At 40.5% G+C, this 27,865-nt stretch overlaps 1 long non-coding RNA gene and 1 gene segment (V, D, J or C); one reads left to right on the forward strand and one right to left on the reverse strand.

Moving 5' to 3' along the window:
* Positions 1 to 844: 844 nt before the first annotated feature.
* TRGC6 (T-cell receptor gamma chain TRGC6) lies at positions 845 to 27,553 on the reverse strand. The segment is given in 8 exon segments: positions 845 to 1,444; positions 4,955 to 4,996; positions 5,281 to 5,328; positions 5,836 to 5,895; positions 11,723 to 12,052; positions 16,925 to 16,977; positions 26,976 to 27,279; positions 27,365 to 27,553. Coding segments are annotated over 8 exon segments (1,056 nt in total).
* On the forward strand, positions 1,444 to 14,825 carry LOC132345091 (uncharacterized). Its single transcript, XR_009494219.1, has 2 exons — positions 1,444 to 6,294; positions 9,932 to 14,825. It is a non-coding gene; the product is annotated as an uncharacterized lncRNA (long non-coding RNA).
* Positions 27,554 to 27,865: the final 312 nt, after the last annotated feature.

Raw genomic sequence — 27,865 nt, forward strand, 5'->3', positions numbered from 1 at the left:
CAAAAGAGTGATCATGAGCAGAATACTCAATCTCTCCAATCTGTAAACTATCGACTTTAACTGTACCTTCCTCCAAGGGCTCTTAGACAATAAATGGGATTCCTGGTGAATTGTTAAAACTGAGTCCAGTTGAGTCAAGATGAGTCCAGCTTGTCCGCAGGGATATGAGATTACAGATGATTCTTGGTAGTTCGGTATATGTGTAGAATCTACCGACTTTATAGTAGAGCTACAGACAGTAGATGCTAATGTTGCTGAGGGCTTGCATGGTCCAAGCATCACCAACATATCTACTCCTCATGTTCCAGGAGACATAACTGTAACTCTGTTACACAGATGTGGAAATGATGGCACTGAGAGTTCAAATCGCTACCTGAGGTCACGCAGATACTAATACAGACCCAGGGTTCAAATCCAGGCCCTCGGGGCTCAGAGTCTTCATGCTGCGCCCTCCACCCAGTGCCCCTCTGGTGTTGGTGCAGTTCTCATGGGGTTAATGTGAGGAGCAGGAGGCAGTGCTTGTGAGGCACTACTACAGATCTGAACACACACAAGTCCAAGTCATGCTGGGTGTCAGTCACACTGTTGCCATAGGAACATCTCAAACCAATGAGTCTGAATCTGGTGACTTTGAAAGAGAAGGAACCCTGGCACCTTCTTTTGGCTGTGGGTCCCCTTGGAGCCAGTGCCCCAAAGAGAGCACCATGACTACCGTCTCAGGGAAAGACCTAGAAATGTGGTGTTGCCCATTATTGTAAGCAGAACTAAATTTGATATCACTGTTGTCATGCTGTTTCTCACCTTGATTAGTTTCATGAAATTAAAGTACACAGATAAAAAGGGACTTTTGATTTCTTTTTTAAAATTTATTGTGCTTATTGTGAAAATCAAAGTACAGGATTCAAGTAGCAAAGCCAGCATCTCCAGGGTGTGTGATGGAAGATCAGGGCCGTGGTCTCGGTGGAGACGCTCAAGGAGGAAACAGGGAAATGCCCACTGTGTGTGCTCCAGGGGTTATGAGGACTTAGGGGTGGGGAGGAGCTGATGAGGTTGTGGGGACAGTGGTGGGAGAGGCTCCCCTGGACTAGCCCTGGGCCGTGCCTTTGAGTAATGGCAGAATTCTTGTTAGAGAGGAAAACTGTCTGCCCAGTGCTTCGAAAAACCCTTACACAATGATAGAAAATTAGACACAACACCTGAAATAACCCAAACCCAGAAAGCAAGCCTGGCTAGGTCTTCAGTAGAGAGTTTCTGACACAATAGATGAAGAAGGGAAATTGGCCCCTTTGCTGTCCCCTGCGTCACGAGTTCTTCCCGTCACAGCAGACACCTGTTCTCCTAAACACACAGCAGGAGGTGGTGACAAAGTAGATGGCACTCTTGAGGAGGAGGAGGAGGTAGGTGTAGTAAGCAGAGTTGTACGTGAACTGCAGCTGCACGGTATCTAGGAGAAGTCATATGATTATTACCCATTTTTTCAGAAGGATAGGACACACCTCCTAACATTGTGTGTGTGCTCAGTCACTCAGTCGTGTCTGACTCTCTACAGCCCCATGGACTGTAGCCCGCCAGGCTCCTCTGTCCATGGGGATTCTGCAGGCAAGAATACTGGAGTGGGTTGCCGTGCCCTCCTCCAGGGGATCTTCCCAACCCAGAGATCAAACCCGGGTCTCCCGAATTGCAGGCAGATTCTTCACCATCTGAGTCACCAGGGAAGCCCAATAAGAGGTATGGTCACAATTATTTACTTCTGATCATCTACATTGGCATGACACCCCTGTAACACCAAACCCCAAGGTAAACATTTATCATCACAACCACCACCACCAGGACGGCTCAGAATTCAGTTCACAGTTCAAGTCAACAACCTCAGCTAAATTCACTAGAACCTTCCAAAATATTAAAAAGTAAGGTTATATTTTTAATGGAGTCCAGTAGGGAAAATAATTTGTGATAAATTGCTTTCAGCATTTTCTTCACCCTTGCCATATGTCTAAAAAATAACGAGTAATATTCATTAACCGCTAGCCAAATGCTAAACACTTTTCTGAGAGCTTTGCATGCAAATTTTTAATCTTGTTTAATTTTTATGATAACCTATAAGATCATTTGGAGAAGGCAATGGCACCCCACTCCAGTACTCTTGTCTGGAAAATCCCATGGATGGAGGAGCCTAGTAGGCTGCAGTCCATGGGGTTGCTAAGAGTCAGACACGACTGAGCGACTTCACTTTCACTTTTCACTTTCATGCATTGGAGAAGGAAATGGCAACCCACTCCAGTGTTCTTACCTGGAGAATACCAGGGACGGGGGAGCCTGGTGGGCTGCCGTCTATGGGGTCGACCCCCATTTTACAAATAGACTGAGGACAGAGAGGAGTAATTTGCCTGACGTCACACATTTAGAAAGTACCAGGAACCATATTTCAATCCCAGCAACATGATTTTAATGAGCACATTCTTAGCTGTCATGTAGTTCTGCATCTCCACATTCAGTGCATACCCCAGACATTTGATATTTGGCATAAATATCAAGTCGAATCACTGGTTTGGAAGGATCTGATGCATTATACCTTGTGTATCAGTGAGATTATGATGAGGTTATGATCTGAAATTTGGTGGCGTCTACGGTGGGTGGGGCAGGGTGTAGTAAAGTGAACACTGTGCAAAATGCAAGACAGTGGTTAGCCCAATTCTCAGAAAGTTTAGGCGCTCATACCTCAGTCATCTGTCTGTCCTGAATGTCTCTCATCGTGGCTGTGATGTTATAGGCTAATTGCGCTTACTCTCCTTTGAAGTTTTACAAGAAATATATGATGTCAAGGAATAATTAACAACAGTGATGATGGATCTGACTTGGCTAAGCAAACCACAAGGCTGAAGTCTGTTCCTGAGGAAATATCTCTCTCTCTAGAGTCAGAACTCCAGAATCACTAGTATATGGTGTGGAAAGGATCTCAGAAGGTGACAGGCTCATAACTTACTGCCCAGTGTCAGGTCAGGTGTTAGCTGAGTTTCAGGCCCCCTGACACAGTGAGAATGAAGAAGGGATGAGCAGGACTGGAGCCAGTGCTTCTAAATTCACTAAGAACCCTCATGTAGGGAGAAGGGACCACTAACTAGTACTGATCCTGTGCCAGCTAAATGGATACCCTATGGAGACATCCCACATAGCTGACCTTATCTCTGTAATAACTGAAAGTGAAAGTGTTAGTTGCTCAGTCATGTCTGACTCTTTGCGACCCCATGGACTGTAGCCCACCAGCCTCCTCTGTCCGTGGAATTTCCCAGGCAAGAATACTGGAGTGGGTTGCCATGCCCTTCTCTAGTGGATCTTCCCAACCCAGAGATCAAACCCGGGTCTCCCACATTGCAGGCAGATTCTTTACTGTCTGAGCCACCAGGGAAGCACTCCCCTTCAATTACTGAGTTAGGTGTAATTGTTCCCTATTGGCAGGTGAGGATTCTGCTGTTTAGCAGTGTAAGTAATGCACCCACATTAATGCAACTAATAACCAAAGAACTCTAGTCTGTGATAGTTGGAAGCCCAGGCACTTACACCCCCAGCCAGATGTCCATTGTGTCAAGGCCTTGGTTTTTGGATTTCTTACTCTATACCAGTGTCTTAGAGGAGGGATTCAAATGTCCTAGGTTGAAACTCCAGATCTAGCTGTGAGACTTGGTACTGCTGCTGCTGCTGCTAAGTCGCTTCAGTCGTGTCTGACTCTATGTGACCCCATAGACGGCAGCTCACCAGGCTCCCCCGTCCCCTGGATTCTCCAGGCAAGAACACTGGAGTGGGTTGCCATTTCCTTCTCCAATGCATGAAAGTGAAAAGTGAAAGTGAAGTCACTCAGTCGTCTCCAACTCTTAGCGACCCCATGGACTGCAGCCTACCAGGCTCCTCCGTCTGTGGGATTTTCCAGGCAAGAGTACTGGAGTGGGGTGGTGAGACTTGGTACAAGGGACTTGATTAATTTTAGCTCATTGCCCTCATCTGTAAGATGGGGGGAAATTAATATGTTTTTTCCAGTGGTCAGGTATGGATGTGATAGTTGGACTATAAATAAAACTGAGTGCAGAAGAATTGATGCTTTTGAACTGTGGTGTTGGAGAAGACTCTTGAGAGTCCCTTGGACTGCAAGGAGATCCAACCAGTCCATCCTAAAGGAGATCAGTCCTCAGTGTTCATTGGAAGGACTGATGTTGAAGCTGAAACTCCAAAACTTTGGCCACCTGATGTGAAGAGCTGACTCATTGGAAAAGACCCTGATGCTGGAAAAGATTGAAGGCAGGAGGAGAAGGGAATGACAGAGGATGAGATGGTTGGATGGCATCACCGACTCGATGGACATGGGTTTGAGTGGACTCTGGGAGTTGGTGATGGACAGGGAAGCCTGCCATGCTGTGGTTCATGGGGTCACAAAGAGTCAGACACGACTGAGCGACTGAACTGAACTGAACTGAATATATACCCTCTTAGGAGCTTTATGAAAATCATACTTAAAATACACAAAAGACATAGTATAAGGCCATCTGTAGGAATATGAAACTCTCTATAAGCATCAGTTTATGTTATTAGGTACTAGCAATAACATAGTGCACTTACATAAAAGCAACTTGGTATCATTTTTGCATAGTCACTATAATCAAAAGCTACACAACCGCATCCTCTAATTGAGAGTCATCTCACACCAAAACCAGTATTTATTGTGTTAAGATGACTCTTACAGAATGTTGGATTTACTTAAAATATGTGTAACCTAAAATATATAGACAGTGTAACAATCTAAATAATAGACTTACTTAAGATTTCCTTATAGACCGTTTAACAGTCTATTTTGCAATATCCAGACTTTCTGATTTTCTACCTTAAACCAAGTTCAAAAGTTTAATTTATCTAGAGGAAAAAAGTGCTATAACATGACATAAAGGCAAATACAGACAAAACTTACTGTTTTCATCTTTCAGACATGCTTTTGTAGAATTAGCGAATTCTAGAAGAGAAAATAGTAGTCAATTGTTCGTACTTACTATTTGATACATGATGTATATGTATATGTATGTTTGTGTGTGTGTATATATGTACACAATACACACACATATATATAAAATCTGCCAATAGAGACAGGAGAGATACTGATCAAATGTATGAATCTTAAAGTTTCAGAAATAATTGGTCTTTCCTACCATAAACCAGGAAAGTTCAAAAGGTAATTTCATCAGGAGGAAAAGAAAATGCTATAGGATGACATGAAGGCAAATATATACAAAAACTTACCACTTTCATCTCTCGCACAAGCTTTTGTAAAATCAGTATCAGTGACTTCTAGAAGAAATGAGAGCAAATATTAATCAATTGTCCATGCCCATTATGACAGTGTGTGTGTGTATGTATATATGTGTGTGTGTATATATATATATAAAATCTGCTGCTAGACAAGTCAGTCGGTTCTTGAAACTATGAAAATTTTTAGCATCACTATTCCAGATATTTGTTCTTTTCTACTTTAAGCCAGAGAAGTTCAAAAGAAGTTAATTAATCAGAAGGGAAAAAAATACTAAAGCTTAACATAAAGGTGCATGCAAGCCTGCTAAGACGCTTCAGTCATGTCCGACTCTTTGAGACCCTATGAACTGTACCCCTCCAGGCTTTTCTATCCATGGGATTCTCCAGGAAAAAATACTGGAGTGGATTGCCATGCCCTTCTCCAGGGGATCTTCCTGACCCAGGGGTCAAACCCACGTCTCCCGTGGCTCCTGCATTGCAGGCAGATTTTTACCACTGAGCCACCAGGGAAGCCCAACATAAAAGCAAACATACACAAAAACTTACCACTTCCATCTTTCAAACAATCATTTGGAGGCTCAGTAGTAGTGACAACTGGGGTGAAAACTACAATAAATTAGAGAAAGTATTGTCAATTATTCATGTTCATTATTTGTGCATGCGTGTTTATATGTGTATGTGTAACATATATATGTATGTATGCATGTAGCATATATATTATATATATATAATCTGCTGACAGATTAAAATATGAGCTCTACAAATCCAGAAATAGTTCATCTGATAATATGTAATTCAGTAGATCTAATTCATATATTGTTTTCTACATGTGACAACGTCTGTCCAAAATACAATTTCAAGAAATATTTGCAGAAAGGCTAACAGAAAAAGTGGCTGCTCTACATCTTGAGCGTCCACTGCTGACATGAAAGGATGTTCCCAAGATGAACACATCCAATCCTAGAATCTGCAACAGAATCCCACGTTCAAGGAAGTCTGGCTCAGGTAAATTTCCCTTCTAAGCAAAGGAAAGCAGTCACAACTTTCCAAATCACACACGTTCCCAGTATCCCTGACTTATGCACATGATTTCTGCATTTGTGGTGTTTGTGGGCATAATGAAAACAATAAGGCTAATAGCTAGTGAGCAACTATAACTGCCCTAACTACTTCACATGTGTTACCTTCTTTAATCTTCCAGTGACACTGGAGTGAGGTGTATTTTGGGGGATTCCATGTTACAAAAGAAGAAATAAGGATCAGAGGGAAAGTGACTGGCAGAGAGTTGGACCAGTGGTACCAGTGATGACAGAGCCAGCATTCAAAGGATTATTGTGAGAGATTAAATGAGACGGAGCCTGTGTAAAGTACTTTGTAAAATAAGCCAGAGAAAGAGAAAGTAACTAATGAACAACAGAATTCTACTACTGTAGACACTAAAAGCATCTTCTTTTCCAGATATCTTAATTATTCTTACCAGTGACCTCGTTTATATAGGAGGTCAACATTTCAGTGCAATTCCAGGGATAGGAAATTCCAAATACAAAAAAAAAAATCAGCCAAATTGCATTTATAGGAGGTCAACATTTCAGTGCAATTCCAGGGATAGAAAATTCCAAATAAAAAAAAAATCAGCCAAATTGCATTATAGTTTTCCATATAGAAAATGGATCCAGGAAAACAAAGTCATAGTGGTTGTTTGGTTTATTCCTTTTCTTCTGGATATGTTCTTATCCATATGGATTTGGTTCTGGTATGCCATTTTATGCCTTCATTGAGATCAGTTTTCACTATAAAAAATGAATTTGAGGTGTTAAGTCTTTGCAGTAAATGCCAAGAGTGAAATATTAATATAATCATCCTCAAGAACTGACCTTAATGTGTCTTAAAACTCTCTGGGACTTCCTTGATGGTACAGTGGGTGGGAATCCATCTGCCCATCCAGGGGACATGGTTTCAATCTCTGGTCTGAAAGATTCCACATGCCACAAGGCAGCTAAGCCCGTGCCCCACAACTACTTAGCCCATGCTCCGCAGCACGAGAAGCCATTGCAATGAGAAATCCAAGCACCTCAAAGAAGAGTGGTCCCCACTGACCACAACCAGAGAAAGCCTGCACATAGTGACGAAGACCCAGGACAACCAAAAAACGATTCTTTTAACTTTATTTCTTTTGCTTGCAGTGACTACATTCATTAAAGATGAACAAACCTCTTATTACTATGAGTTGATTGAGGTGAAAAAATAAAAACATTTCAGCATAAACTGCAGTGTATACTAAGATCTCTTTCTCAGTCAAGATTGGTCAAAAACTTGGACCTGATGAATTTTCTCTCTCTTAAAAAATCACTTCATGATTTGTGCTTCCAAGTGGACATGATAGAATTCCAGCTGAGCTATTTCAAATCCTAAAAGATGATGCTGTTAAACTGCTGCATTCAATATGTCAGAAAATTTGGAAAACTCAGCAGTGGACACAGGACTGGAAAAGGTCAGTTTTCACTCCGGTCCCAAAGAAGGGCAATGCCAAAGAATGTTCAAACTACCGCACAATTGCAATAATTTCACATGCTGGCAGGGTCATGCTCAAATCCTCCAAGCTAGGCTTCAACAGCACATGAACCAAGAAATTCCGGATGTTCAAACTGGATTTAGAAAGGGCTTAGGAACTAGAGATCAAATTGCCAACATACGTTGGATCATAGAAAAAGCTAGAGAATTTCAGAAAAATATTTACTTCTATGCTAAAGCCTTTGTGTGGATCACAACAAACTGTGGAAATTTCTTAAAGAGATGGGAATAGCAGACCACCTTACATGCTTCCTGAGAAACCTGTATGCAGATCAAGAAGCAACAGTTAGAACTGAATATGAAAGAACAGATTGGTTCCAAATTGGGAAAAAAGTACATCAAGGCTGTATATTGTCACCCTGCTTATTTAACTTAGAGGCAGAGTATATCATGTGAAATGCCAGATTAGATGAAGCACAAGCTGGAATCAAGACTGTTGGGAGAAATATCAGTAACCTCAGATATGCAGAAATGACACCACCCTAATGGCAGAAAGTGAAGAGGGACTAAAGAACCTCTTGATGAAGTTAGGAGAGTGAAAAAGCTGGCTTAAAACTAAAAAAAAATAAAAAAATAGAAGATCACTGTATCTGGTCCCATAACTTCATGGTATATAGATGGGGAAACAATGGAAACAGTGAAAGACTTCATTTTCTTGGGCTCCAAAATCACGGTGGATGGTGACTTCAGCCATGAAATTAAAAGATGCTTTCTCCTTGGAAGAAAAGCTATGACAAAACTAGATAGTGTATTAAAAAGCAGAGATATTACTTTGCCCACGAAGGTCCATATAGTCAAACCTAGGTTTTTCCTGTAGTCATGTATGCATGTGAGAGTTGGACTATAAAGAAAGCTGGGCACCAAAGAATTGATGCTTTCAAACTGTGGTGGTGGAGAAGACTCATGAGAGTCCCTTGGATTGCAAGGAGATCAAACCAGTCAATCCTAAAGGAAATCAACCCTGAATATTCATTGGAAGGACTGATGCTAAAGCTGAAGCTCCAGTACTTTGGCCACCTGATGGGAAGAGCCATGTCATTGGAAAAGACCCTGATGCTGGGAAAGATAGAAGGCAGGACAAAAAGGGGACAAGAGGATGAGCTGGTTGGATGGCATCACCAACTCAATAAACATGAGTTTGAGCAAGCTCTGGGAGATGGTGACAACAGGGAAGCCTAGCACGCTGTAGTCCACGGGGTCGCAAAGAGTCAGACACAACTGAGAAACTGAACAACAACACACTATTCTTGAAAGTGAAAGTGTTAGTCTCTCAGTTGAGTCCAACTTTTTGCATCCCCTTTGACCGTAGCCCACCAGGCTCCTCTGTCCATGGGATTCTCCAGGCAAGAATATTGGAGTGGGTAGTCATTCTCTTCTCCAAAGTATCTTCCCAACTCAGGAATAGAATCCAATTCTCCTGCATTGCAGGGAGATTCTTTACCATCTGAACCACCAAGGAAGCCCATATAATATTCTTAACTTTTATCAAAAAGAAGAAACTTCCCAAAAATAGCATTAGAAATTTACTGCTGCTGCTAAGTCGCTTCAGTCGTGTCCAACCCTGTGTGACCCCATAGACTGCAGCCCACCAGGCTCCCCCGTCCCTGGGATTCTCCAGACAAGAACACTGGAATGGGAAATTTACTAAAGAGTGACATTCACAGAAATGCCCTCTTTAGCTATATGGCCATGAAATCCATGGGAAACATTTATTTTAGAAATTAAGTGCCAAGTATCACACATGATAAAAGGGAACTTGTCTCCTTTATGGTAATTATCACCATGAAACTTACTACCCTTTTTATTTTTCCTTCATCACAGAAAAATGAAAACCTAATAGGACAGTTAGAGCCATGATTATATTAAACTGCACTTAACAAATTTGTTTATTATGTATTTCTTAGAGTAGAATGAGTGGAAATAGAAATTTAGGGCAGTTTCTGTAATCTTAGTTTTGATTAGTTTAAGGAAAGAATATAAATATTACAGTAGATGCATGAACAAGTACACCCATTTATGTTTTAGAATGCAATTTTTTTGCTGACTTTATTTCATTTGCTCTTCATTGCAGTCCTAGGACAAAGCCAAGGCAAATGTTCAAGCTTGATTTGATCATTGGCAAACTAAGAATCAGAGAAGATAAAGACTTACTTCAGAAATTCAGACTGGTGCACAGCAAACGTCTGTGCACATTTTATGTGCTTGGTTCCCACTGCTTGAAAAGGCTTTCTAACCACAGAGAAAAGCACAAAATGATTCCTCTGATGGGCACTCTGTGGCCTTTGGTCTGCTAGGTGAATTACTCAGAACGTTAAGTCCCGAGTCCAGTGAATTAGAGGACCACTGTCAAGGTGAAGATACACCCAGCACTTTGCCCCCACCGTGTGGACACATCCAGGATCTGCTCACAGGGGCTGCTTTGGGATGTCATGCCTGGATCGCAAGTGACCCTGAGTCATCCAGAAAAGTGTATATTCTCTTGACTGTAGTGCATCCTCCTAGGACAATAATTCACCCGAGTGTGTCCATCCACACATCCCTCCAGACCTGGCATGTGCTAGGGCTGCAATAAAAGTATCTTGAAAGACCTTTTCTAAAAGCAAGAAATACATTCATTATGTACAGTGGGAAATAAGTTTGCACACTTTAGTCTCACCCGATCTTTAATTACAAATTTTAACTTCAAGGTAGTAAATAAAGTACAAATTTTAACTAAGACTATAATAAAACTGCAGCAGTAAATTATTCTCTTCAGTTGGTCAAAAAGTTCTTTCAAGTTTTTTCCATAACATCTTATGAAAACCCAAATAAACTTTTTAGCCAACTCAATACTTTTTGTTGAACTGCAGTCTGGTTTCCTCATAAGAACATCATTTTGTCATTTAATAACCCACTGTTTCTGACTTATACTTTGAGTAAAACCAGGATTAAAGTGAGAATGACTTTGCTTGGTGAGTAGAGCATTCCTGAAAGAAATATAAATGTTCTTATTTCCTGATCAACCAAGCAATCAAAAGTGGAATTTATTTTTGCAAATTTGTTGTGCACTAAGTTGCTGCTGCTGCTGCTGCTGCTGCTAAGTCGCTTCAGTCGTGTCTGACTCTGTGCAACCCCATAGATGGCAGCCCACCAGGCTCCCCTGTCCCTGGGATTCTCCAGGCAAGAACACTGGAGTGGGTTGCCATTTCCTTCTCCAATGCATGAAAGTGAAAAGTGAAAGTGAAGTCGCTCAGTCGTGTCCGGCTCCTAGCGACCCCATGGACTGCAGCCTACCAGGGTCCTCCATCCATGGGATTTTCCAGGCAAGAGTACTGGAGTGGGGTGCCATCGCCTTCTCCGGCACTAAGTTGCTAGAGGCTTTCATATATTTTCTTTCATTTAATCCATACAAAGACCCTAAAATCATCATTGTGACTGTAACATTTTGGAAGATGAAACTGAGGCTGAGAAAGCTTAAAAATCTTTTTTCTTTTTTGTTTTAATGTTCCCATGACTGTACTATTTTAATTCTAGTGGGAATTTCAAAACATTTATGCTACCATTAAACATAACAACATCTTAGAAAGACGTGTTTATTTGACTTGACAGAAAAGTTGGGGTATTGTCTTTGAAAAACTGTGTTCTGGGAGGTTATTGTTGTTTAGTTGCTAAGTTGTGTCTGACTCTTCTTTTGTGACCCAGGCTTCTCTGTCTGGAATTTCTGAGGCAAAAATACTAGAGTGGGTTTGTGTTTCCAAATCCAGGGGATCTTGCCAACCTAGGGCTCAAACCCATGTCACCTACATTGGCAGGTGGATTCTTTACCACTGAGCCACTAGGGAAGCCCAAGGGAGGTTATATTTATATGTTTATATTCACATACCTTCATTCACTGCAGGAAAAAGAATCTCTTGATCTTTTCCTCTTGTATTTTTCTCATGTTTGACGATACACATGTGCTCTTCCTTCATGGAGTTTTCTGTCACGGTCAGCCAGCTGAACGTCATGTATGTGTCATTGGTCTTCATGGTATTTCCCTGCTGGGATGGCAGAACTCTGTTGTCATTCTTTTCTTTCCAAGAAACCTTAATAACATCAGGGAAAAATTTTTCCAGAAGACAAAGATATGTTGCAGCCTGTTGATGGTTGACTTCGTTAATTGAAGGAAGAAAAATTGTGGGTTTTGGGGAGGTATCTGCAGGAAGTTTTTTATCTGCAGAGGGGGATAGAAAAGAATTTAAAATAGTTATTAGAGAAACATGGAGAACCATGGAATAAACTAGCATGCAATAAAAGGAAGAAAACTTGTCACTGAACTAGTGCTCACCATGGATTACATTCACTTACTATCCTTCTTATTTTCAATAGAAAGAGACGTTCACGAGGTTATGTAACTTGCCCAAAGTCACAGCTAGCAGAGTAGAACCTGGATCACACGTTGGCCTTTGTTCTTTTTCCATATGGTAAGATGGGGTATGAGTTTTATCTCCTTCCAAAATTCACGAACACATTTATTTTTTAACATCTCTATTGTTTATCATAGTGGAGCCTGTTTTAAAGTGGATGGATGGGCTTCCCTAATGGCTCAGTGGTAAAGAATCCTCCTGCCAATGTAGGAGACACACATTTGATCCCTGATCCGGAAGATTCCACGTGCCTCGAGCAACTAAGCCCCTGCACAACTATTGAGCCTGTGCTCTAGAACCCTGAAAACATGACTACTGAGCCCTTGTGCTGCAACTATGAAGCCCCCTGCCCTAAAGCCCAAGCTTCAAACAAGAGAAGCCACTGCAATAAGCCCGCACTGCAATGAAGAGTAGCCCCACTCTCTGAAACTAGAGAAAAGCCCATGTTGCAGCAAAGAAGATGCAGCAAGGACAAAAATTTTTTAAATAAAATTATATTAAAAAAATGAAGCATTTGGGTGTGTGGTGAGAATGAGAATGGGGGAGAAGTCCAGTTAACTCTGATAGTTTCTCTAGAGGTGAGAATCTTTGACTTTTTTCAAACTTTTAATTTTATATTTGAGTATAGCTGATTAACAATGTTGTGTTAGTTTCAAATGTACAACAAAGTGATTCAGTTATACGTATACATGTATCTCTTCTTTTTCAAATTCTTTTCCCAATTAGATTGTTACAGAATATTGAGCAAAATTCCCTTCCCTGTACTATATACAGTAGGTCCTTGATGGTTATCCATTTTAAATATGCTGCTAAGTCGCTTCAGTCATGTCCGACTCTGTGCGACCCCATAGATGGCAGCCCACCAGGCTCCCCGTCCCTGGGATTCTCCAGACAAGAACACTGGAGTGGGTTGCCATTTCCTTCTCCAATGCATGAAAGTAAAAAGTGAAAGTGAAGTCGCTCAGTCGTGTCCAACTCTTAGTGACCCCATGGACTGCAGCCTACCAGGGTCCTCCATCCTTGGGATTTTCCAGGCAAGAGTACTGGAGTGGGGTGCCATTGCCTTCTCCGATTTTAAATATAGCAGTGTGTATATGTCAGTCTCAAAGTCCCTAACTGTCCCTCCCTCCACCCTTCCCCACTGTAACCACAAGTCTGTTCTTTAAGTCTGTGAGTTGGTTTCTGTTTTATAAATATTTTCAATTATATCATTTCTTTTTAGGCTCTACATATAAGAGATATCATATGATATTGATCTCTTTCTCTGTCTGAATTACTTCATTCAGTAGGACAATCTCTAGGTCCATCCATGTTGCTGCAAATGGCATTGTTTCATCCTTTCTAATGGCTAAGTAATATTCCAGTATATATATACACACACACACACCCCATGTCTTCTTTATCCATTCTTCTGTCATTGGACACTTAGGTTACTTTCAGGTCTTAGATATTGTGAATAGTGCGGCTATGAGCATAGAGGTGCTTGTATATTTTCAGACCATGTTTTTCTCTGGGAATATGCCCAGGAGTGGGATTGCAGGATCATATGGTAGCTCTATTTTTAGTCTCTTAAGGAACATCCCTACTGTTGTGCATAGTCACCGCACCAGTTTGCATTCCCACCAACAGTGTAGGAAAGTTCCCTTCTCTCCACTGCTTTCCCTTCCTATCCTGTTTTGTAACTTGTGCTCTCTTTGGTCACATAACTCATCCTCATGTTTTGCAAATCTGTGGAACTCCATTTAACTGCTCTGGAATGAACCATACTTATCTTTGTCAACAAAGGTCCATCTAGTCAAGGCTATGGTTTTTCCAGTAGTCATGTATGGATGTGAGAGTTGGACTATAAAGAAAGCTTAGCATTGAGGAATTGATGCTTTTGAACTGTGGTGTTGGAGAAGACTCTTGAGAGTCCCTTGGACTGCAAGGAAATCCAACCAGTCCATCCTCAAGGAGATCAGTCCTGGGTGTTCATTGGAAGGACTGATGTTGAAGCTGAAACTCCAATATTTTGCCTACCTGATGCGAAGAGCTGACTCATTTGAAAAGACCCTGATGTTGGGAAAGATTGAAGGCAGGGGGAGAAGGGAATGACAGAGGATGAGATGGGGGATGGCATCACCAACTCAATGGACATGAGTTTGGGTAAACTCCGGGAGTTGGTGATGGACGGGGACAGGGAGGCCTGGTGTGCTGTGGTTCATGGGTTCGCAAAGAGTCGGACACGACTGAGCAACTGAGCTGAACTGAACTGATCTTACTTATCATATAAATAAATGTCAGTAGGAAATTTATTGTATTTTTAAACAATATACAGTCATTTTTTTATAATGGGAATTAGAGTCCCTGTGTACTTGACAATTTGTGATGTTGAACTTAAAGGCTTCAAATGTGGATCACCTGCCTGTTTCTGAAGTGATGGGATTCTTCTGGTGAGTTTCTAATTTTATGTAACATCTGAACTTCAGATCTGAAAACTTTCAGATTTTTGAGTGGAGGAGTTGATTGTTTACAGTGCCTTGAATTTGGAAACAAAATAGCAATATTTCCATAACTTCTATTAAAAATGTATAATTTTCTGACATGCTTTATATAAACCTTATCAAGTAATGCATTTTATCAGAATTTTGCTTCACTTTAGAGAATGTTTACCAAGGCACATTTTCTTTTGAAATTTCATTTCAAGTTTAAGCATGATTAAGAATGCACAGTATTTTGATTCTGTATCTCCCCCAGTGTTAAATCTACCCTATAAGTTTGCTGAACTTCTTTAGAGCTCCATGGTTTACTATGTTTTCATCTGCTAAATAAATATACATATAATTAAAAATTAAATGTATGCTTCCCGAATTTCTTATGGACATGATGTCAACATATATAACAAAACATAGTTTATAAATGATCCCACTTAAATGCTGGCATGTTTCTTGATTATATATTTATGGTTAAAGTAATGGTTGAAATTATAAATGTTAAAACTCTTTCCAGTTTATTTCCAAATGAAACATAAATACTTTACTCATATTCTCTTTGAGCTAGTTTAGAGTTTTTTAATCATTCTGAGGGCAGTTTCTTAAGAACAGAAAAATTAAACTTATCATTTGAAAAGAAAAAGAAAAAAATTTTTGAGAAATTTTTCCTCTGTAGCAAAATTCCTGAGTTTTCTACTAAAGAAGTAAGCAAACAGAGGTCATTTAAAAACTTACATTGTAAATACAATTAGGTCCTAATGTGTTTAATTTTATACACCTTACTTATGGTGTAAATAGTATTTTATGGATTATAATAGTAAGATACTGTATATTTCTCCCATCACACACTTTGTTTTTATTGCTTAAGAGTACTCTATGTTTCCTTATATTTTATAAATTAAATAGTTAGAACTATTTCACATTTAAATAAACAAATTACATTTTGACCTTTGCATCTGTATTTAATTGACTTCACAACATGATCATTTAATTTATGAATTAAAATTTTTCTGATAAATATGATCATGAAGCCCAAGTTTATTTTCTAAGGGCCAATTGTGTTGCTGCTGCTGCTGCTAAGTCAATTCAGTCGTGTCCAACTCTGTGCGACCCCATAGACGGCAGCCCACCAGGCTCCCCCGTCCCTGGGATTCTCCAGGCAAGAGTACTGGAGTGAGTTGCCATTTCCTTCTCCAATGCATGAAAGTGAAAAGTGAAAGTGAAGTCTCTCAGTCGTGTCCAACTCTTCGCGACCCCATGGACTGCAGCCCACCAGGCTCCTCCGTCCATGGGATTTTCCAGGTAAGAGTACTGGAGTGGGGTGCCATTGCCTTCTCTTAATGTTTGTGTTAGAGATGATATCAATTAAGTGAAAGGATTCAGATGTAAAACATATAGAACAACAAATATAAAAACAAATACACTTTAACTTCATTTTTCTTGACAAATAGAAAGCAGTCTGTTAAAGAGAGACAAATACCTCCCAATTCAATTTTGTGTGTGTGAGTGGACAGTAAGATAACTTTTTGTTTAAGGAGTTAGCAGTACAACTGCATCCTCTGAAGAATTTCTCTTCTGTCAATATTTTTGGATGCAAACAACTGTCCTTCCTGAGTGCAGTTTTCCCTTTGCATTTGAATAGAGTGTGGATACGCCTATCCAGCACCGACAACGTGTTACACAGTGTGTCAGGGACACTACTGACAGGCTTTCATTGAATTCTCACACGATACCAGCTGGATACATATGGCTATTCCATATTGTGGATTCAGAAACTGAGGCCGAAGAATAACTGACCACGTGCTCATAAACAGTAAATGGTAGACCCAGACATCCTGATCAGACTGACTCCAAGGCCAGGTTCTTTGAAAACACCCCTTTGCCATCAGGAAAGGAAGTGTGTCAGCTCACAAAACTTACCTATAATAGCCAACTTTGGCCTTGAACCGAACACTTTCATGATGATCACATATATTATACAGGAACCCTTTATATAAGTCCACATGTTCAGAAAGCCAAATCCTACTATATTTGTACACAGTTGTCTATGGTATGCTCTAAGGATTTGTTTTAATATCTTTCCTAAACTCCTAAATCTAATCCCCATTCGCGTTCCCATTTTCCCAAACATTTTAAACTATTATTCCAATTTGTTTCTTGCCTTCCCTCCACTACCTTGACAAAAAATGCCCTTCTTCAGGTACTTACCTAGGACGAAAACTTTTGTTCCTTCACCAAAGATCATGTTGTTTAAATTCCACAGTGATTCAACCTGTGGCAAAAACTTTAGACTAATTTAGCTTCTCTGAGTTCTTTAAGTCCTAGTGGAATCATGACAGCCTGGGATACAAGAGGCCAAGTTTCTGGTCCTGATTCACTTTGCTCATAACAGGCTCCATGGCTGAGCTAATCAGGTAAATTAAAGCTTTCGGTGTTTGTTTATTTGAAAACATAGTGTTAGCCTGAATCAGTTCGACATCCCTTTTAATGCTGAAGTGGGACCAACAGGAAACAAGGTCTGAAAAAGTGATTTTATTAAAAATGCCATGGAAAAGAAAGACCATAATAATAATTATTATCATTATTATTAGTGATTTCTTATTACTAGGTGATTGTGTACTCCAACATAATATTTTAATATCATGTGACCAGGGCTTGCCCTTACTGATGGGAATTCAGTATTTTGGGGTTGCAACTGAGTCTGTGGCAATTAACTGTGAAGATTTGTTCCTTTGTTTGCCTTCTACTATGCTCCACGTGTCAGGAATTCTCAAAGCCATGGTCATAGGGCACGTGCTTTTCATACACACAACTTAAAGGCAGTTAGTTGTTTGTCTAGTGTTACCCGCTGTATTTCCAGGGTTAAGCCACTCAAAGGGAACATTGGCTAAAGCCCAATATGTATAGTCAGTATATGGATTACTTCACTTGTGTTGTCCAAAACAAATGGCTTCCGCCTCCTGCCCAATCAACAGCACAATTAATATTCTTCCAAGCTTTTACTAGAAATTTCAGCCTCAGACTGACTTCTCTCCAGCTCATGTGTAGAATTGAGCTTGCAACTCTTGGTCTTCAAGGCAGGATGATAAGAGGAATGGTAGGGTGCCTGGTTCTCAAGTTCTATTATTATCATGTTGGGTTGTGAAAACCTTACCTGCCTGACCCTATCTGCTGAGGGTCACCGTCTGTGAATGACATTAAGTGTTATGGTATCCGTAGCATTGATGAACTGGTAGTATAAATGGGTTTGATTAAAGACCATTTCTCCCATTTTATAAAATGGATGTTGAAGACTATATTCCATCTTTATTTCACTTTTCTCTTAACTTCATGTATTAAAGTCCTTTTCTAATTTTATGTTGTAAAAACATATCATATTAAAAATTTTGGTGTGCTTATTTTATCAGCTAATAAAAAGTAAGTATTCCACAAACTTTTCATTTTTTCTTTTTCATATTCACTTTTTTAATTGAGCTAGAGTAGACACATAACTCTCCTACCCTTCAGCATTAAAATCTGAACCTGTGCTTTCTGCTAGAAGTCCTTTTTCCTCCTGCTTCCCTGAGTGCCTTTGATCTTATTTCATGCCGTTCCTGTACATGGCATTTTCTATCTTAGGTCTTCACAAATAAATTTTGGAAACACACAATTTAAATACACAGAAACACTGTTTTCACACACGAGTAATAATACAAATTATAACCTATTACAAATTAAGAAGTCAATTAAATAATCCATTTAAAAGATCAAGCTACAGAGGAGTAAATATTCAGAATATAAAAACTTAGACTTCATTTTTCTCACCTTGTGTAATGGCCCAGACTCTGTCCTTTGGAATAAACAAGTCTCTACTGAATCCCAGTATTTGCCACAGCAATTTGTTATGTGACTTTAGGCAAGTACCTGAACTTCTCTAAACCTCAGTTTTCTTATCTGTGGAATGGGAAGACGAAGATTCCTTTTGAGGAAAAGATAAGGCATGGAAACTACTTATCATGATGTCTGTTAAGTCGCTTCAGTCGTGTCCGATTCTGTGCGACCCCATAGATGGCAGCCCACCAGGCTCCCCTGTCCCTGGGATTCTCCAGGCAAGAACACTGGAGTGGGTTGCCATTTCCTTCTCCAATGCATGAAATCATGATGTCTCAGTTCAGTTCAGTTGCTCAGTCATGTCCGACTCTTTGCAACCCCATGAATCGCAGCACGCCAGGCCTCCCTGTCCTTCACCAACTCCTGGAGTTCACTCAAAGCCACGTCCATCAAGTCAGTGATGCCATCCAGCCATCTCATCCTCTGTCCGTCCCCTTTTCCTCCTGCCCCTAATCCCTCCCAACATCAGGGTCTTTTCCAATGAGTCAACTCTTCGCATCAGGTGGCCAAAGTACTGGAGTTTCAGCTTTAGCATCATTCCTTCCAAAGAACACCCAGGACTGATCTCCTTTAGAATGGACTGGTTGGATCTCCTTGAAGTCCAAGGGACTCTCAAGAGTCTTCTCCAACACCACAGTTCAAAAGCATCAATTCTTTGGTGCTCAGCTTTCTTCACAGTCCAACTCTCACATCCATACATGACCGCTGGAAAAACCATAGCCTTGACTAGATGGACCTTTGTTAGCAAAGTAATGTCTCTGCTTTTGAATATGCTATCTAGGTTGGTCATAACTTTCCTTCCAAGGAGTAAGTGTCTTTTAATTTCATGGCTGCAGTCACCATCTGCAGTGATTTTGGAGCCCCCCCAAAAAAGAAAGTCTGACACTGTTTCCACTGTTTCCTCATCTATTTCCCATGAAGTGATGGGACCAGATGCCATGATCTTCGTTTTCTGAATGTTGAGCTTTAAGCCAACTTTTTCACTCTCCTCTTTCACTTTCATCAAGAGGCTTTTTAGTTCCTCTTCACTTTCTGCCATAAGGGTGATGTCATCTGCATATCTGAGGTTATTGATATTTCTCCCAGCAATCTTGATTCCAGCTTGTGCTTCTTCCAGTCCAGCGTTTCTCATGATGAACTCGGCATATAAGTTAAATAAGCAGGGTGACAGTATAGCTCTCAGTAAATAGTAGCTGATATTATTATTATTCTCTTTAGTGGGATGATTTGGGGTCATTTTATCAAATTTTTAGGACAGATAAAATATATGAATTTTATAAGCAATAACTATTACATCATTTGAGAAAGAAACAATTTCATCAATGCAAGATCTGTTGTTTCTCTGGTAGCCACAGGCCACAGAATATGGGCCCAATCAAGCCAGCATCTAGAATGCTTTTCCACTAGACTATTAGCTGTTTGAGTGCTGGGATTTGTTCTGTCTGTGTCTTGTTCACACTTCTGTCTCCAGAATCCACACAGAAACTGTCCTCAAAAAATGTTTGCTGAGAGAATGAGTAAGTAAGGATGTCCAACCATGCAGACTCCTTTCATGGACTTCAGAGCTGAGATGGCTGAGCTCACAAATTCCATTACACTGGTCCATTTCCAAGCAATGCAGCAAGAATGATCATGACATAAATTCTGACTGCTCTCAGCTTTCGTCTATGAAACTAGAATAATAAGAAGTGGGATTTGCAAATGTTATATAGTTATTTATTATAAGAAATTTTGTTTGCACTGCTGTTAGGTCTTAGGTGAAAATCAGTAACAGGTTTTGCAGGTTATTGGGGGAAAACTATAGAGAATATAAAATTTAAAAAATGTTTCTCACTTAATGAGCCATTTATAAGAAAAGGATTTTTTTTTTGTAAATTCCTTTACAAAAAACTTTACTGACATAAACTTTGCCAACAACTTTACTGACATAATGACATATTATGGTAATGGTGTAAGTATATTGAAACATAAATGAAACAATGAAACAGATATGGTCCTTAAAATAGTTTAATATCTAGCCTGAGTCTATTGTGCATGTGTGTGTGTGTTTGTGTGTGTGTTCTAAAAGATGAATTTCAGTGGCTTACAAACAGGAAGTAGTTTTGTTTCCATGTACATCCATATACAGTGACCACTAGCTGCAAAATTGCTGTTCACATGCTGAGGCCAAGTGTGGCAGTCAGATAAGGGGGATTGTAAGTTTTTTGTTTCTGAAAAGCATCTGTCAGTCTTTCATGACTAAGGTAAAAATAGAAAAAAAGTTACTTACCACAGGGAGCTACTTAGTCCCTTGTCCAAACATCTTCTTCCAACCTGAGCTGTCATACTGGTTCAGGCTCCTACAATGATTTCAGCCTTCTCCTACCTTCATGGAGTGACTAGCAGTTTAACAACTTTGGGCCGGCAATTTGACCTTCTGAGTTCTTTTGGAAGTCCTGGATAATGGGTTTTATGGCATCTGATATTTTATAAGTTTTCTTCAGATTAGTGGGCCCAAATATCTGTTTTCCATGGTGGACTAATCATTGACAATACTGATTAAAAATGAAAAGGATAAAAGCAGGAAAAGAAGAGTTTGACAGTAGTAGGTTAACCACCTGTTCTGCTTTCCCATATTTCCAGGAAGAGTATTCAAAGAATTAAGAATTTTTTTTAAATTTCCAGGTGTTCATCTGTGTTGAAACTGCTTGGAGTTCACATCAAAGGAAAAGCTCTTCCGTTCTCACAAACACCAGGGCTGCTCAGTTAGTGATTTGGGAATATATTTCTGAAAGGAGGAAACTCTTCAGTAACTGAAAATGCAAATTTACCAATTCAAGTGTACTTGAGCAATGTGGACAAAGTTCTCCATTCATCGAGTAACATATTTCTGTTTTGGGGGAAGGGAGAGTATTGTTGACTTACAACGTTGTTGGTTTCTAAAATGAAAACCAATAATACATATTTTGCAAATTATTGGAGAAAGGAGAACAATTTTTTTTATCTTAAACAACAGAGAAAAGAAAATTCAGAAAAGTGTTTGTCACTTAATAGACCATTTACAACAAAGTGATTCAATATATACAGCAAGGAGATCCAACCAGTCCATTCTAAAGGAGATCAGTCCTGGGTGTTCTTTGGAAGGACTGATGCTAAAGCTGAAACTCCAATACTTTGGCCACTTCATGCTAAGAGTTGACTCATTGGTAAAGACCCTGATGCTGGGAGGGATTGGGGGCAGGAGGAGAAGGGGACGACAGAGGATGAGATGGTTGGATGGCATCACCGACTCGATGGACGTGAGTTTGGGTGAACTCCGGGAGTTGGTGAGGGACAGGGAGGCCTGGCGTGCTGCGATTCATGGGGTCACAAAGAGTCAGCCACGACTGAGCAACTGAACTGAACTGACTGATGTATATACATACGTATTCTTTTCCAATATGTTTAATACAGGATATTAAATATAGTTCCCTCTGCTATACAGTAGGACATTGTTGTTTATATATTTTATATATAATAGTTTGTATCTGCTAATCCCAAACTCCTAATCTATCCCTTTCCTGCCCCTTTTCCTTTTGGTAGCTATAAGCTTGTTTTCTATGTCTGTGAGTCTGTTTCTGTTTTGTAAATAAGTCATCTGTGTCATATTTTAGATTCCACATGTAAGTGATATCACACAGTGTTTGTGTTACTCTGTCTGACTTCATTCAGCACAGCATTTCTAGGCCCATCCATGTCACTGCGAATGGTGTTATTTAATTCTTTTTTAGGGCTGAGTAGTATTCCATTTGGAGAAGGCAATGGCACCCCACTCCAGTACTCTTGCCTGGAAAAACCCATGGACAGAGGAGCCTGGTAGGCTGCAGTCCATGGGGTCGCTAAGAGTCAGACAGGACTGAGCGACTTCACTTTCACTTTTCACTTTCATGCATTGGAAAAGGAAATATCAACCAACTCCAGTGTTCTTGCCTGGAGAATCCCAGGGACAGAGGAGCCTGGTGGGCTGCCATCTATGGGGTCACACAGAGTTGGACACGACTGAAGTGACTTAGCAGCAGTATTCCATTGTGTATATATACAGCCTCTTCTTTATCCATTCATCTGTCAATGGACATTAGGTAGGTTCCATGTCTTGGCTATTGTAAATATTGGTGCTATGAAATTTGAGTGCATACATCTTTTTGAATAATAGTTTTGTCCAGATATATGCCTAGGAGTGAGATTGCTGGATCATATGGTAATTCTATTTTTAGTTTTTTAAAGAACCTCCATAATGTTCTCCACAGTGTCTGCAGCAATTTACATTCCCATCAACAGTGTAAGAAGGTTCCTTTTCTTCACCATCTCTCTAGCATTTGTTATTTGTAGACTTTTAATGATACATTCTGACCAGTGTGAGGTGAATCTTCATTGTTTTGATTTGCATTTCTGTAATAATTAGTGACAGGCAACCCGATTCTTTACCACAATAATTAGAAATGAGAATACAAGTTCTGTGATGACTTATCTTTCATAGGATAAAAGAAGAAATTTGTAGAATACTATTTTCCTTGAATATAGATTCCTTATTTAAACTAAAATTTGAGAGCTAAGGCCAGTTCTCTTACGATGAAAGAAGAAATGTCTTCCAGACTGTTCTGTAATCTTAAGCCACTCAATTGGATAAAGAGAAAAAGAAATTGCCAGAAGCAACTGAATGCTCCTCTGAGCACAGATAAGCTGTCCATTTGCCAGGACAGAGACAGGACTGACCCTGATTTCCCCACGTCTGCTCCAGACCCACCCTGTCATTTTAAATCCCTTACTGCATCAAGCATAGTGCCTTCCCTATGGAGATAAATCTATATGATCGATATTATTGGTACAAAAGAAAAATGTTAAAATAAAGCTGTAATTCTTGAATATAGTGTTTACACTATATTTTCAAAAACAGTTACACTCATTAGCTCCTTTTATGTAAATGATGGTATTTTGAGCCAAGAAACAAGTCTCCACAGAGATCAGGAAGTGACATAAGGATGGATGATCAGGTAGAAAATGATAGAGCTGGAATGCAAACATTTATGTAATACCAAGTGCCCAGTGTGCTACAGAAGGGAACATGAAATCATTCAATACTGCTTTTCATTCTTTTAAAAACAATTTTTAGTTCCTTTTGGAATATAGTTGATTAACAATGTTCTGTCAGTTTCTAGTGTACAGCAAAGTGATTTTAATTCTAATTTTGCCTATTACCTGCTTGATTTATTTGCTATCTAACACTCAGTGTTCTAACTCTGAAAATGTAGTAAGAACATCTATGTCTCACATCATTATAGGAAGATGCATAGCACAATCCAGATATAACACGGGAGTTCAGTGGATCCGTGACCTGTATCTCCTTCCTCTCTGCTCCTTCTCTTTTTGGAAGGAGGCAGGTCACAGAGATACCACTGAGGGGACCTAATGTGGACTGGGGTACACCCTTTGCATCCCCTTAGTTCCTTGACTTGAATGATATGATTGGTATCTCCTGACAGAAGAACTCTCTGTCAGCGGGGCTAGAGATCTCAGCCTTGCCTCCCAGTATGCACTCTGTGAGGGAGCTTCATAGTCAAGGCTGTGGGGCAGCCACACCCATCTTTGTCCTTCAGGGAGCTCCCCACCCATCTCACACCTAACATGAGCAAGGAAGGAGCTGACTGTAAATGTCCTATATTTCCTGTGCCAAAGAGGTATGGAAAATTGTCAGAAAAGTTTGATTCAAAAATTAATAACTATATACCAATAAAGTTTTTAAAAACTTAGTAAAAAATCTCTTACTCTTCTACTCTATCACACTGCCCTCAATGAACATGACCTGGGGCATCAGCACAATGCACAGCCACGCCTTTGCTAGCCTACATCCCTCACTTGGAGAGAGACAGATTAGCTAAAGTGCTTCCCAAAGTAAGTGACGTCTTGGGACCATTTCTTTCATCCTGGCAGTGATTACCCTGAAAAAGAGATCACCCAATAAAGATATACTCTAGGTTTCTAAATATGTCTCAGTAGGATTTTCATGAAGAAAAGAGCTAATCTACCACCATGGAGGTTGCAACTGACATTAAGTGGTATAATTCCAAGACAGAGACATTTTGGAATGGTTATATTCTGCTTTAGACCTGAGAAAACTGATGCCTAAAAGTGTGAAGATCTTGCTCAAGGTCACAGAGCTCATAAGGGAAAAGCCAGAGTCAGTGAGGGGTGAGAATAGGGTTCACGCCATAGCTGAGGTTCACAGCAGAGGCACTGGGCTGTCCCTTCCCAGGGACTGTGGACCACGTATCAATAGCTCTGTAAGGACATGGGTGACGAGCTGGTTCTTCTTGTTGGCCACATTGTCACCAGTTCAAAAAATTCACTCTCTGTGGAGTCTGGCATTGGTGTGACTGCAAGAACAGGAAAGAGTTGTATTAGGATGATGGGGAAGATGAAGTAAACGAACGTGAAACAGAGCTAGAGTAAGTTTCTGTCCCCTTTAGCTCCATCTCTTCTAACACATACTGGGGGATCTTATCTTTGAATTAGGCCTTCAGTGAAGGGTTGGGCTCTTTCAGAAGGAAAGCATATATGAATTATACATTTCTCACTGCAAAATGAGAGCTCAGGGAGGTAGACAATGAGTTTAGGAATCTTTTATTAATTGTTTTACCATTGCTATTAAGCTGTACATAAACTTTGACTTTCCACTTGAAAAGGGTCTAAATTCAGAACTTCAAAAGGATTTTCTTTCTCTCCCTCATACAGCATCAGGGGCTTTCCTGTTTTGGGCTTGAAGAATCAGTGACACAGGCTTTCTTTGTTTTTTTCTTCTTCTTTTCATAAGAAGGTAGTGAATATAGTGATAAGTGATTTGTGTGATTTTCCTATAAATGCAGAGATTAGAGGCATATATTTTTAGCTGTTCAACCTCCTCATTTTATAGAAGAGAGCAGAGTAGCCAGAGATTCACTCAAAAGTCCGTATGTGGTGACATTCAAGGAGATGTGTATAACAGGATATTGAATATTGAATAGCTCCCTGTGCTATACAGTAGGACCTTTTTGCCAATCCATTCTATATACAATAGTTTGCATCTGCTAATCCCAAGCTCCAGTCCTTCCCTCCCGACCCTCCTTCCCGTTGGCAATCGCACGTCTGTTCTCTGTGCCCCTGAGTCTGTTTCTGTTTCATAGATGGGTTAATTTGTGCCATATTTCAGATTCCACATATATGTGATATAAAAGGATATCTGTCTTTCTATTTTTAACTTACTTCACTTAGAATGATAATCTCTGGTTGTATTCATGTTGCTGCAAATGGCATTATTTTATTCTTTTTTATGACTGAGTAGTATTCCATTGTGTATATGACCACATCTTCTCTATTCATTCATTTGTTGATGGAAGTTTAGGTTGTTTGCATGTTTGGGCTATTGTGAACTATACTTCAATGAAAATAAATTAAATTAAAAAAAACAACATCAGAGAGAAGTGTAAAGCAGAGAACCTGATGTCTCATCCAGGGTTAACTGCATCACCATGAGGATTTTTATCAACTCAAACTCATGAGTGCCAGGCATGCCAATAGATGAGGACACTGAGACATTGCCAAAATTGTTTCCTGGGCTTCTAACTACTGTCTCTTCCCCTGCAAAATGGTGACAATGGGTAAACAACTTAGACACTGGGATCAGGCATACACTTCCAGGCTCAGCTTTCAAACATTTTGTGGCAGATCTGTCCTTCACCCTTGAAATCATTTATGTGACATTTTGTCTGTGCATCCTTCAAGGAAAATGGTCAGATTTTTATCTTTTCAGTCAATACCAGAGCTGTCCATTAGAAATAAATGTGAGTCACCAATTCAAGCCATAGATGAAAATGTTTTGGCTTCTGCATTAAAAAAAAATGAATGTTAGGACTATTTTTACTTAGTCCAAGATGTCCAAAATATTTCAACAGTAAGTCAATATAAAAATAATTAAAGAGATATTCCACTTTTTTTTTCTGCAACTATCTTCAATGTATAGCTTGTGTTGTAGACATACAGCCCATCTCAGCTTGGACTCTTGAACTAAATACATTTCAAAGGCTCAATAGCTGGATGTGTTTAGTAGCTGGTGGATTGAGCAGCCCAGATTCTCCTCCAAATGCTCCAGACAAGCTGAACTGGACAATCTTTGGAAAAGTCCCTGCCACCTGCACAGCATTTTCCCTGGGTCAGCTTCAGCTCCCATCAGATTTTATCTGCAGAAGCCCTAGAGTCGGGGGAGTCGTCAGGATACTGAGAGATCACCCCAAGGCAACCTAAGGGACCTGGAGGCGGTGGCAGTTGCCAGGTCTGGGAGAGCAGTGGGTCTCAGCGCTTTTTGTGCAGATCCCGGGGCTGCGCGCACTGCTGTGCCGATCCCCAGGTAGCACAGTAGTACAGTCCTTCGTCGCTCTTCGCCAGCTTCCTCAAGGACATGGTGCAGCTCTTGCCATCCGTGCCGCGGGCTGCGTTGACTTTATCACCTCTTAGGACCGAATCCCACTGCACATCCCGCTTGGACAAGGCTAGATAGAGAAGCCTCTCAGGGGCCTGGCCCTCCAGTTGGCGGAACCAGTGGACGTAATCCACAGACTTACTGATCTGACAGGGCATAGTGAGAGCTCCACCCGCGTGCCCCACCATCACGGACCGCTGGAACACCCTGATCTCCTGCGGGATGCCTGCAAGGGATGAGATGAGGGCAGGTTGAGTCCGCAGATCTGGGTGCATCCCGCCCAGCCCACCGGGGAAGCCGCAGGGACTCACCTGGAACCACGAGGGTCCAGAGGAGGGCCAGGCGGCCCAGAATGGCTCTGCCCCCTGCCCCGAGAGAAGAGCCCATGGTGGTGGGGCTCAAGTTGCCCGGAGGCTTCACACCTGGGTGTGTGATGGAGGTCAGGTCAGGGTCTCAGTGGGTGCTTCTCCCAGGCTACCCGGGGCAACTGGTGAGAGAAATAAGGGAGGAGTGGAAGAGGGAGGAGCCAGAGGGAGGAGACAAGAGTCTGACCACAGGGTGAGGGGAGGAATGGTAAAGGAGAAAGTTTGAGAAACACTAACGAATATTGGTGGAATAATGAAATAGGAATACAGAGATCGGTGATTGGGCATCAAATATTCTTTGGCAGTGTGCTAACTGATTTATGTTCATTGTTTTATTAAATCCTGAAACCTTGTGGGATAAATAATATCTTCGTTTTGGAAATGGGGAAAGCTGGGGCTATTTTATTTCATTTTGTTTTAACTTTTATTTTAGAGTATAGTATAGTG

Source organism: Bos taurus, chromosome 4, assembly GCF_002263795.3.
Source record: "Bos taurus isolate L1 Dominette 01449 registration number 42190680 breed Hereford chromosome 4, ARS-UCD2.0, whole genome shotgun sequence".
Lineage (NCBI taxonomy): Eukaryota > Metazoa > Chordata > Mammalia > Artiodactyla > Bovidae > Bos > Bos taurus.